The sequence below is a fragment of the Hipposideros armiger genome, unplaced genomic scaffold, assembly GCF_001890085.2.
Source record: "Hipposideros armiger isolate ML-2016 unplaced genomic scaffold, ASM189008v1 scaffold_255, whole genome shotgun sequence".
Lineage (NCBI taxonomy): Eukaryota > Metazoa > Chordata > Mammalia > Chiroptera > Hipposideridae > Hipposideros > Hipposideros armiger.
The window spans coordinates 1179692-1192764 of NW_017731605.1; the positions used below are offsets into that span (position 1 = coordinate 1179692).

The 13073-nt window shown below is 39.5% G+C and overlaps 1 protein-coding gene across 10 annotated transcripts in view; it reads left to right on the forward strand.

Moving 5' to 3' along the window:
- The window catches only part of ZNF521 (zinc finger protein 521), a 302352-nt gene that overhangs the window by 273280 nt on the left and 15999 nt on the right, over positions 1-13073 (forward strand). For all 10 annotated transcript variants that reach the window (XM_019656174.1, XM_019656178.1, XM_019656177.1 and 7 more), the window contains one exon: positions 1342-1457. In XM_019656174.1, the coding sequence (XP_019511719.1) occupies positions 1342-1457 (116 nt within the window). The remainder of the gene's footprint in view (positions 1-1341; positions 1458-13073) is intronic.

The window sequence follows — 13073 nt, forward strand, 5'->3', positions numbered from 1 at the left end:
GTCACTGGCCCTCACGTGGGATCTGAACCGGAGTCCTGCTGCCCAGAGCCGGCACCCCAAGCCAACTCCTAACCAACACGCCACTCGGCCAGCCCAAGAGTCTGGATTCTTTATAAAAGTTCCTAACAAGTCTTCATAAGGAGGACTGAGTCATAGATCTCATGATTAAAATCCCTAATAAAAGAGTTTTTTCATGTTATGGCCAGAAGCCTCATAAAGTGTGTTAAATGTGTATGGACATCAGTTGCAAATCTGTATAAAGACCTCATTTCTTTTTGATGATGTAGGTAAGAGACAAAAATGCGTTAATCATGAACAGTCTGCATTTTCCGTGCTCACAGACCTGAATTGAAGTAATTGTAGAAATAACAATTAAAAAAAAAAAAGCCCCTTTCCAATATAAAGCATGTTAGGTAGGAGAGGAAATCTGAGCAGTTTTTTAAGGTAATGAGAAATGTGATTAAAATGTATGACTCATAAGAACAATATTCTAATATTTTAGGTTGGCTGGCAATTAGAATAATTTTAATGATTAGAGTAGAGTCAAAGTCAAATGCCAACATCTTTAATAAATCCTCTCCCTGCCTATACAGATTAATATTGTAGATGCAAACTTTTTTAGGTCACAGTGCACCAGGCATCCATCAGAAGTCAGTTCTGCCAACCCAAACACTGCCTCTGGCATATACAATTTAATTATTAATAGTATGTCTCCTAGGTAAACTGTTACACAGTCTTAGGGCCTTGTTTTGTAGTCATTAAAATTGAACATGTTTATATTATTGAAACCCTTGCATTCAGTGTGTAGGCTGAGTTGATCTTAAAGTATCCAAAGAGAATTTACCTGGGGTTCTGTTTCACATTTATAGACAATGCCCTAGAGTAGCTGTGGGATATAATTTTTAGCATTAACACATTTAAATAGAGAACTGTTTGCTAGCTATGACTTTAGGCAAATACAATAAACAGGGTTTTGGCATCTATGATTTCTTAACCTGTGGGTTGCTGAGAAGTAAGAGTCATTTCTGTTCAGACAGTGCTGTGCATTTGACAATTTTCAGGTTTATTTTTAAAAGACGTATTGGGAGCTGGGCCTCCATAAACCTTTACTTTGGAGTTGTTTGGGTTGAATTAGGTGCCGGGTAGAGTGCATCTTAAGGACAGCCAGGGACCCAACAATGAGCAAAGGTGACTCAGGTCTCTCCAGGTCCCTGGCAGTGGTCACACCCAGAAGGCGTGCTATTCAGTCTGCTAAGACTGGATCTGTTCTTGGGGAGTCCTCAGCTGAGGGCATTTCGGAAAGAAAATAACCCAAAGCTCATCATTCCTTTATCATTTCAGTGTTTGTTCAAGCAAACAAGTTGCAGCAGCATATTTTTTCTGCCCATGGACAAGAAGACAAGATCTATGACTGCACACAATGTCCACAGAAGTTTTTCTTCCAAACAGAGCTGCAGGTAATGTCCCCATGAGTAGGACTGGGATTGAACTCAGTTGCTCTTATAGGAAACAAGGGCATTTTAAATCTGGATTCACAGTATCACTCACCCTGGGCCACCATGATGCTTTGTGTGTACTGGGGCAAAGGGAAAATTAGAGGCTGGATTAACAGACACCAAAGTAATTTTGCCTCTAGCTGCTGTCAATCATAAAAAGAACTAGAACAGACCTATAATTGGACCTTCTGACCCAGTGTGATAGACTTAGGGGTCAGGTTTATTGGACTGTGGGATCATTCACCTCACTTGTCACAGCTTATTCTCCCAAACCCTGTTTTATTCATGTTCTGTTCCCCCTGGGCTCCAGGTTGGATGGATGTCCAGGTTATTGTTGTCCTGAGGGGCTTAGAATTGGAAGGGAGGAGGGAAGATAAAAAAGAAGCTGGAGTCTTGTCCAGTGTGAGCTTCTTTCATTTAATCAAATAGAATAATTATTACTTAGTAACAGCCTTATAGTTAAAATATTCACACCCAAAGATAATTGGGTTTAGTCTTGAGTGTCCCAATTGCTAGATACGTGACTTGGCACAGGTCCATAATGTTTCTGTACCTCAGATATGAAGAAATGGTAGACAAATGTAACACAGATTTATTGTTAGGTAAACATGAAACAATAGGTCTGGTTATGAGCTATAAACTCTAAAATATGATATAAATGTTTGGTTGGTTTTATTATTCTTAGCAATAGATTGATAGCTTAAAATATGAGTAAGAGACCTGGATTCTATCCCTTGTAGGTGCCCTTGGAGGAGAATGGATTTGAACTCAAAATTATTTTATTATGAGCAGTATTATTAAAAATAAATTTATTTAACCTAAAATGGGGTGGGGGTGTAATTGTTTTTTTTGCATTGACTCCCTTAAACAGCCCGAAGAGGAGCTGATCTGGTTGAAGCAGGGATTCAGAGCCCCACCTGCTCCTTGTCCCATGTCCCGTACTGTGGACCATGGGGCAGCACTGTGCTTCCTTGGGCTCTGGAGAAGGCAGATTTATGATAATTATGTGTCAAAATAAGGAATTTAGAGTTGATCTTCTCAATTATCATTCTATATAAGTGAACAACTAGTAAGTCAAGGAGGTAAAATAAAAAAATATATGAAAGAATGGGTGAGTCCATTTACTCAATATAATGTGTCAGTGGACCAAAACTAAAATTACTATCTTATTTTTTTTATCACATCTAAATAGAATTCTACTCTGTTACATCTGTTTGTGAATTGAATGTAGAAGACAGCCCAAGTTAGACTATTGTTTAAATTATGTTTTATTAAATTAACCTAAATTTCTGTTTGAAAAAATATTTTTATGACTCTGTAGAGGATATGGACAATACACCTAGTAGAACTGCTAATTAGTATGTAAACTGTGAAGCCAAATTAAGTAATAGCTTACAATCAGAGTTGTGGAGATTCCGTAGAGACTGACTTCTATCTAATGTTCTTGAAAAAAGTTTGCAATAAAATTCCACTTTTAAACTGCGCAGAAATCCTCCCTTACCCAAGGGGTAAATGTTCCAAAACCCAGTGTTTGCTTGAAACTGCAGATAGCACTGAACTCTATATACACTATGTGTTTTCTTATGCATTAGGTATGATAAAAAAATACAGTGAACATTTAAATAAAGAAATGTATTACAGTAAAAGACACATTACCATTAATCCCCCTCAAAATAACTTCCCCTCACTTTGAACACATTTATCTCATCATTCTTGCCACTTTGTGAAGCAGTTCTGGAAGTCCTCTTTCGTGAATGTCTTTAGTCGCATTGTCGTGGCTACCTGAATGTTCTGAATCATTTTGATTTTAGGGAAGAGCCAGAAGTTTCATGGTGCCAGATCCGGTGAATAAGGCGAATGAGGACACACTGTATAATGTTTTTATTGGACAGAAATTGCTGTATACCCGAAGCAGTGTGTGCATGGAGCATTGCCATGATGGAGGATGATTTACAGCACACTTTAAAACACACCTTCTCTCAACCATAGCTCACACCCAACTGACTGTACCGAACAAATTGAAACTTGTCACACAGTTACTAAGGTTCCACGTGCCACTTCCTGTATTGAAGATCCCTGCCTTTCCATTGGATGGCACTCAGCAGCAGCATTCACTGTATTTTGTGATCACAACTGCGAAGGCTCCATGTCACACATAGCTTCTGGTATGGCAATTTATATCAAATAAAAACATTATGGTGTGTTTTCATCCACCTTATTTACTGGATCTGGCACCGTATGACTTCTGGCTCGTCCCCAAAGTCAAAGTGACCATGAAAGGTAAACGTTTTGAATCAACTCAGGACGTCAAGGCAGCCATGACAGCACAACTAAAGACACTCACAAAAGAGGACTTCCAGAACTGCTTCTGAAAGTGGCAAGAATGGTGAGATAAGTGTGTTTAAAGTGAGGGCGAATATTTTGAGGGGGATTAATGGCAATGTGTATTTTACTGTTATAATTTTTTTTATTTAAACATTCACCATATTGTTTGATCACACCTCATATATATACTTATGACAAAGTTTAATTATAAATTAGGCATAGTAAGAGATTAACAACAATAATGATAAAATAAGACAGTTATAACAATATACTGTAATAATAGTTATGTAACGTGGTGTCTCCCTCCCTCTCTCTCTCTCTCTCTCTCTCTCTCTCTCTCTCTCTCTCATAACCAAGAAGGCTAAGTGAATAAAGGGCAGGGAGCATCACAGTGTGGATACACTGGGCAAAGGGACGTTTCATGTCCTGGGCAGGGCAAAGTGGGATGTCTAGATATTTGATCATGCTAGTCACCATGGCACAGAATTTAAAACATGAATTGTATATTTCTGGAATTTTTCATTTAATATTTTCAGACCTCAAATTGACCATGGGTAACTGAAACTGTGGAAAGCAAAACCATGGGTAAGGGGGGACTGCTATATTAGCAGATTTTACTGCAACTAACCTGATGGTAAAACTTCAATGTCTTTCATTAAAGAACCCAACACCATGATAGTGGTGGCCTGTGGCCTGTTCTAGTGCCACAAAACTAAGCAATTAAATACATCTTTCAAGACTCCAGGTTTCTTTTATGGTGTATTTTAGGGTTTCATGGAACATAAAGTATTCACTCTTTCTACAATTATTATAGACCAGTGATTCTCAAACTCTTTGATCTCAGGATGCCTTTACACTTAAAAATGATTGAGGAGCAAAGGGTTTTGAGTTATGTGGGTTATTATCTATTGATATTTTCTATATTAGAAATCAAAAATGAGAAATGTTTGAAACACAAGAATATATAAGCACGCAATTCTACAGGCTATCACAGAGATGATAATATCACATGCCAAGTAGCATCTAGAAAACTCTACGCTGATGAAATAATGAGAGTATAAAAGGCAAATAACATTTTAATGTTATTATGAAAATAGTATTGACCTAACAGACCCCCTGAAAGGACCTAGAAGGCCCCCAGAAGTCCCCTGAGTCATACTTTCAGAACCCTTGCTCTAGACGATATGGTACATAACACAGGACTCTAAGATCTGAAGAGGTCAAACATCTCTCAAAACATTTCTGACTTATTCAAATTGTGATCTGGGCCAAAATAAGTCTTATTTCATAATCTAAATCTGTGAGCATTATTTTTCCAATCTGTCAACTCAAAATGATACATATTTGGTGTTGATATGAATACTTAGGCTTAATCTGTGCCTCTTTCCTTAGGTAAGAGAAGGATTTATAGTTAGTATGTGATAATTATTGCAAAGCTAATATTCACAGTCATTGGAATATCTGTGTATGTCTGTGTTCTAAAATCCCCAGTACTAGCAGCGAATTTTAATTTCAATGCATTAAGAAAAATGGATTAAAATTAACTTTGCTTTTGCTAGTTTTGAATGTGTTTGGGTTTTTATGCTTTAACCTTAGGGGGTCACCGTCCTGTGCATTGGATTTTTCATTACCCAAATTATTTCTTACACCTGTGTGTTTTCATAAAAGGTCGTAAAACTAGATGCCCAAGAACTGAAATCCTATTGGAAATTTGAAAGCATATAGTGTGTTTGGTTCTTATATCAGAGTGAGACTAATAGAGTAAGTTTAGGATGAGCACTCCAAAATTACCCAGTAACATAACTATGTTGTATCTTTTAATGATGCATAAATTATTTCATGACCATAATAAGTAATTTACATTTCTTTCACTATTTATACCCAGTTAAAAACAAAAAAGCATCTTTTTGTGGAAAGAAATGCTTTGTTAGTTATGAAATTATATATCACACACACACACACACACCACACACACACAGACACACACACACACACACACACACACACGATATTTTCATTAATATTGCCTACAAGGCCATTCAGAATTCAGATAATTCTTCATTATACACTGTCTATCTTCAGAAAAATCAAGGACATAATCCTTTGGACATTACAGACTACAATTTCTTTTAGAATTAAGTACAATAAAACCTCTATTTCTATGGAACACTCAATCTAGGACACACCTTTTGCCAGAATCTGTATACTTCACATGACCCCTAAACCTATCTGACCTAAAGTTCTAAATGCCAGTCTAGAGATAAATGGTGTATAATTTTTGGCAGGACATAATCTTTTCCTTTTAGTAGAGTTTTTTTCCATTTTTGCAAGGAATTCTAAATACTTCAAAGGCCACCTAGCATGCTGGTAAGGAAGATGTGCTTTGGAATAAGAGTGCATTATTTGAACTAAATGAACATTTTGTTATTTTAAAAGCAAATGAATATGTTGAATGTTTCACATGTTTTCCTAATAGACCTCATAACTTTTTCTGCAGAACTTAAGGAAGCTGCTTTGAGAGAGGGATGGTGTGGTCCAAGAATAATATCCTACAATGCATATTTGTATCCAAAGTGGTTTATACAGGTGTGAGCAAGTGGTGTGTTTGTAAAAATTCTGTTGAATAGGCCACTTTCTTCCAACACAGTAATTACTGTTAATTGGTGCCTCTAGAAAAGCTACAATTCAATGGCAGTGATAAAATCATCCTCTTCCAACATGTCCCCATGGAAAGTTCCATCAAGCATTATGTTATGAATTTAATGGAAATAGAGGGAATTCCAGCAAGGAATTCTAGGAAGAGAGGGAATTGGCCTAGATGAACTTTAGGCTCTGACTCTGGTATTTCAGTTCCTTTTATATATCAAAAATTATTTTGATACTCAGCCCTTCTCTGTATTATCTCGTGAATACAGTGTTTTCCACATTCAAAATAGTGATTTAACATTCTGAAGGACGTGCCAAGACAGTCAGATATCACTAAAGTTGAAGCATGTAATTATCTCTATAGCTGTTTGATTTTTTTCTCAAATCACTTTTCCACCAAGTCACCTGATTTTGATGCATATTTTTCACATCACAGTTTAACTGATGCTCAAGTTTTATGGTCATAGTTCTGGAAAAAAAAATGAATTACTGCATATGGAGTGGGAAGTATAAGACAACACAGCATTGAAATGTGGCTGCTGAGTGACTCACCGGGTCACTCACTAACTTAATATGTGATGAGCCGTTTAAGAACCCTTGTTAATAGTCAAATCACAAGTGCTATCTGTACTACATACTACTATCATCCCAGTGCTATTATTAGATAAGGAAATATATTTATTAATTAAAAATATAAAAATAGAATTTCATCATTTTAAATTCACCATGATCCCAAGCACACTATGACATATCAAAAATAATTGTAAATATATCATATTTATAGTCTACTAGAAAAGATAAATAAATATATAATTAACTATTATATAAGGTAATATGCAAAATAATTGTTATAAGTATTCTGAGAGAAGGTGTTTCTTCTCCAGCTAGGAGAACCAAGAAAGCCATCATCTGGTAAGCATTCAAGCTAGTTTTGAAGGATGGATATGATTCAGATATCTGTGAAGGTGGGAGAGTAAGCACTTATAAAATCTCAAATGTTAATGGTTTTAAAATAATACAGGTGGCCCTTGAACAATGGGTTAGGGTGCTGACCCCCATGCAGTCGAAAATCTGTGTCTAACTTTTAACTCCCCCGAAACTTAACAAACAGCCTGCTGTTGACTGGAAGCCTTACCGATAACATAAGCAGCTGATGAACACATATTTTGTGTTACATGTATCATATATTCTTACAATAAAGAAAATGTTATTAAGAAAACCATAAGGAAGAGAAAATACATTCACAGTGTTGACTGAAAAAAATTCGCATATAAGTGGACCCACGCAGTTCAAACCTGTATTATTTAAGAGTCAACAGTAGGTTGTTTTTTTTTTATAATTTGTTTTCTTTTGCTTTGATTTCTCTATAGACAGCTTAATACAAGGGAAAGACCATGAGTTGTGGAAAAGAATCACCAGAGTTTAATTTTGGTCACTGCCACTTATAAACTGTTGACTGTGAGGTTCAGTTTTATCACCTGTAAAACAGGCATGTAGGGGCCGACAGCATCACGTCTGACTCCTGGTGACGGTGCCACGGTGTAGCTGAGACTCAGCGCTCAGAGTGTGGAACAGATTGGCACTAGATGAACACTGGTTCCCTGGCCCTTCCTGTGTTCCTCCTCCTGCTCCCTAATGCTGACCCAAGTAAACAAAATCAAGATTCATCATTACTTAGAAATAAAACCTCTATCTCACACATGTCAGAATATTCCTTAGTTCTCTGTTCTAGTTCACTGGAATAAATATCCACTTAATCATACCTTGACATAGTTTCATGTAAATTGGTTTCCAGATAAAAATTCTTATTTTTAAATATTTATCTTTTTCAAGGTATTAAAGAGCCTTTGGCTTCTTTTTTCTTTTCCTTTTTTAGCATGTAACTATAAAACTAAACATTTATATTTGCTTTCACAAAGCATTTCAAAACAACATGTCCCCCTCCCCCCGCAATCCAAAATTAAGGACCTGTGGCCAAAAGAAAAAGTTTTACCTTTGCCCCTCTATAAAAACCAAGCTAGGATCTGGGTGTGGTGTGGGGAAAGTTTTGCTTTAGTTTATTTTCATATTTTTCTCCTAGTTAGGCTGAAATCTTTTGCAAATAAGAGGAATGGAAACGTGTATTACTACTCATAGCACCTCTAAAAGAAGTGCCTTTAAAGCAGCGGTTCTCAACCTGTGGGGCACGACCCCTTTGGGGGTTGAACGACCCTTTCACAGGGGTCGCCTAAGACCATCGGCAAACAAAAAGATATTTACATTACGGTTCATAACAGTAGCAAAATTACAGTTATAGAGTAGCAACGAAAATAATTTTATGGTTGGGGGTCACCACAACATGAGGAACTGTATTAAGGGGTCGCAGCATTAGGAAGGTTGAGAACCGCTGCTTTAAAGCAACTTGCTCCTCGCATTCACCTTCTCACAATTTTTCTATGTTTTTCAATGGTTTTGTTTTTATTTTTAACAGACCTTGAAATTTCTTTCATTATCTCTGCTCCAATTCTAAGACTCAGAATTCTGTTCTGCCTTGCCTCTTGTCATGTGTCTTCCTTTGGGACCCCCAGATTGGAAAGATGTACCCATTTCTCTGTCTGGACCTGGCAGAGCCGGGTTCCATACTGGTCATGTGGAAAGGCAGTGTGGGGGTGTATTTCCTGCTTCTTCCTGGGTGGTCTGCGCCTCATACCTTAGGTCTCGATTTCATGAGCTTCATTGGACCTCTCTGTATCTCCTGCTCTTGGGGCTGAAATCACAGCCCCTAAACACATCACATAGACTCAGAGCAGGAGCATAAGTTGTGTCCAGTGAGCATGTGGTTCTGGAACTGGTCCATTTCTGCACCGCCTCACTTCTCGACTTTGTGAGCCTGAGGGGCTTTTGAAGTAAATTGGTGCTACAGCAACTTCCACTTAATTTGCTCAGTGGTTAAATTGATCTATCTCTTTTATTTGATCGGATCTCCAGGAACCAAATCATTTGCATTGATTTATTGATTGGTGCTATGTTTTCACCATTAGTTTTGATCACTTTCAGCTGTTAATATTGGATAATTCAATTAGGATTGATTGGCCTTACCATTGAAGGCAGAAAGTTAATCATATAGGACAAAGAAATAGCACAAGGCTAACCTCAGTTTGTTATTCTCTCTCTCTCTCTCTCTCTCTCTCTCTCTCTCTCTCTCTCTCTCTCTCTCTCTCATCTATGCAGTAGCACAGAACTTGGGCTTTTCTGAGCAAAGAAGAGAATTTAAAATTTGATATAATTCATGTTGCAGCTAAAGGTGAGGTAGCTTTATTTTGCTTTTTAATAAAACTGCATCTAGAAATTAAGCAAGCATACAGAAAGATAGATAAGCCTGATTGTCACAATGAACTCATTTGGACTAAATGAGTAAATGCATTTTCAATTACCCATTTTGTACCAATAAATGTCTAATCTGTGTGTGCATGCTTGGAGGCACAACCTGGGCTCACCTTTCCCTAAATTTGGCCCTCACTGCTTCACCATGTGTCCTGGTAGTCAAAATTTCAAGAATCAAGTGGTTAATATGACTGTAATATGAAGTAGGGGCAGCAGAGGTAATTGCAATAAGCTGAAACCACTTTATTTACATTTGAATTGTTTCTACAGCACCCCAGCTCAGTTTTTAAAAATTCTCCATCCATTAATTTCTTGATGTTCATATCGATGGCTGGTTTTTGCTATTAAAAGAGGGAGAACCACCTCCTCATTCTAGGACTCATTCCGTCCTCCAACAGCCCTGTTGTTAGCGATCTGCCGTTACATTATTTTTTTGTCTGGCCCAGAGTTGACGACAGATGGCCGTCTCCGAACTGCCATCAGTGCAACTTTATGGAGTATCCAGCTAGGGTGTACTGAAGAGCACGGTGGCCAGTTCTGCAGCCCCCTCCCTCCCAGCCCCCTGGAAATGCTCATCACCTCTGCCGCATTCTGCTTTGGCTGGGCTGTGCTGGCCCTGCCATCTTCTGTGTCGCCAAGACAGCCTGCTGCCACACAGCACCAGATCTGCCACCATTAGGAAAGAGAAACTCCGGGCACGATTGTCCTGTAAAGACAGAGCTCAGCCTCAGCACCTTTGTAGTCAGATCCTTTGGCGAGAGCTGGAAATCCAAATTTCTAGAACATTCTGCAGTCCGGAGAGGCACGCTGAATTTCCACATGTGCTTCTAGTTTAGATGTTTGCTCCACACATGGATCAGTTTCCTCACATTGGCGGAGAAAATGTGCCAAGAATAGACCTTTGTGTTTACAAACTTTTATCCGATTGTTGAAAAACACCACTTCCATATCCAACTGTTGTGACAATTAGAGTAAGAGAGATAGTCATCATGGACTTCAACTATAAATCCCCTGAAATGAGCAAGCAATTCATCCCAGCATCTTCGGGTCCGTGGATGTAGCAGTCCTTTGGACAGCCACGTGAAATGAGCTGTTGCTGTGCATTTGGAGAAAGATTGATAGGCTGCTCTTGATTGAGTTTGCTAAGGCAAGGCAGCCTCAGAGCCAAGCGTGTGTTTTAAGAGGAATTCACATTTGTATCCTTTATTGTTATATTTGCAGCGCATCTACAGCTCCTAACAGGTTCTGCCCTGCAGCTATGGAGAAGTAAGTTCCCTGTGTTGGAGAGAGAGCACTGTTCTGTAAAAGCCGGAGCTGTGGCGGGCGAGATGAATAGTGCTTAAAAGCAGGGCTCGCGGTGCTGTCATTTAGAACAGCAACTAAGAGACTTAAACGGGAGTGAAAGGCAGGGTAAACGAGTCCTTTAAACGTGGTGAAATTTTAAACTGCCTAAAATAACAGGCCTCCTTCATTGATAACTTCATTGAATGAGTGAGTGGGGGAACAAACTGGGCAGGAGCTGCTTTCCCGTAAGAGGAGAAAGTTTGCAAAACGGAGGCTTTTTCCTTGTATCCAGTGTGTCTGGGAGGAGGGCCTCTTTCTTTCGGGTCCGGGGGAGTAGGTGGAGGGGGGGGGGGTCCTGCTTTGATGCAGCTCCTTTGCTGGCAGAAAACCATCTTTCACTGGAAACCCGAATCCCCTATAAAAGGTTTCCTTTTTTACATTGCCAAAATTTAATTTTGTAATTATCTGACTTACACCACTGGGCACATCTGCTAAGTTTGTGTGCCTTCTAGACACATAAAAAGCTACTGTGATACCATTAAATATCAGCAGTGTGCTTTGCTGTGTTTTGAGTTTATAAGGGTGAAAGGTGATTGTGCAGGAAAATAGAGCAGTCTATTTGCTGTGAGCCAGGCACTCAGACCTCACTCCCATACTCAGTTATAATTCATGACAGTACTGGTGGGGTGCCTTCATCCCTCTGTGGAGTTAATGCCTCTCCACTGAAGCCTGCTGAGAGCACCCTGCATCCCCGCCCACCATCTGTGTCTTCACTTGCAGGCTTTCTCTCTCTTGCTCATGCTTTCCTGAGATCTCTTGGTGTTAATGTTGTTGGGCTACTACTGCTTTGTAAAGGTGGCTCTCCAAAATGGGATTGTCATTTAACTAGGGGAAGAGCTGGAAGGTACACATTACATTGTTGTTTAATGTCTCATTTAGAAAATGTCGATTAGAAAATGGACAGGGAAGCAGCAATTGCTTTAAACCAGTACAGGCGACTCTAGGAGCTGAGGATGCACTGCCAATCACCAATTAGTAAGAGGCACCCATGGCCTGAACGTGGTGGGAGGCCAGGGATGCCACACAAGGTGTGCATGACCATCCCAGTTAATCCTGTTCTGAACCTGAGTTCAGAGTCTGGAGTCGAATCTGAGAAACGTTTGCCCACTCTCTCCAATGGCTTGGACCAGCCGGTGGTGTGAGAGCCAACCCAGTGCCCACATGCTGCCCCCATCTGTGATGTGATGTCGCCCACTCTGAGAACCACAGCTAATTGCCTTGGGGCTACCCAAGCCTCAGCTCAAGCCTTTGCAAAACCCCACGTAAAATAGCTGGGGCAGTATGTGTGGTGCAAGCCACCTCCTGAAGTTGAATGAGCAGAGATGGCCAACCCGCTGCAGCTCAGAGCTGGCAGAGGTTTACCCCCCTCCTGCCCACTCTCATTGCCACTCCCACGCTCCACTGGGAGCCCAGAGGGTGCTGGGACATGAGGGTGGTGTGTGTTACAACAAAAAGTGGAACCACCTTGCTGCTCAGGCTGACTCATGATTAATCTGTGATATTTCACAATATGTGCTCTTAACATAGTCTGTTGTTAGCACTCCTTTTTAAAAGATAAATCAAATCCAGGCCTGAAATGCCAGTGTATGAATTTAGCAGATGGGATGCTATAGTGGGGACCTACTGTGTTATGAACTGCAGAAATGGACTTTTTATGCTTCAGACTCAGGCTTATTCTAAAGAGGCTTTCCAACTAAAGCAGCGAGGGGAGAGGTCACACATTAAGACAGCAGCACCCACATGTAATTCAGCCTTGTGTGTAATTGGTTCAGAATCTCATCCTGATGTCTGGGTGGCATTAGTCACATCGTCTCGCTTACCCTTCAAAGGGAAAAGTAGGGCAAGAATGGCTGTGCTCACTGTCCAGGTTTTCTTGGGTGAAAGATCACTTTGAGATGA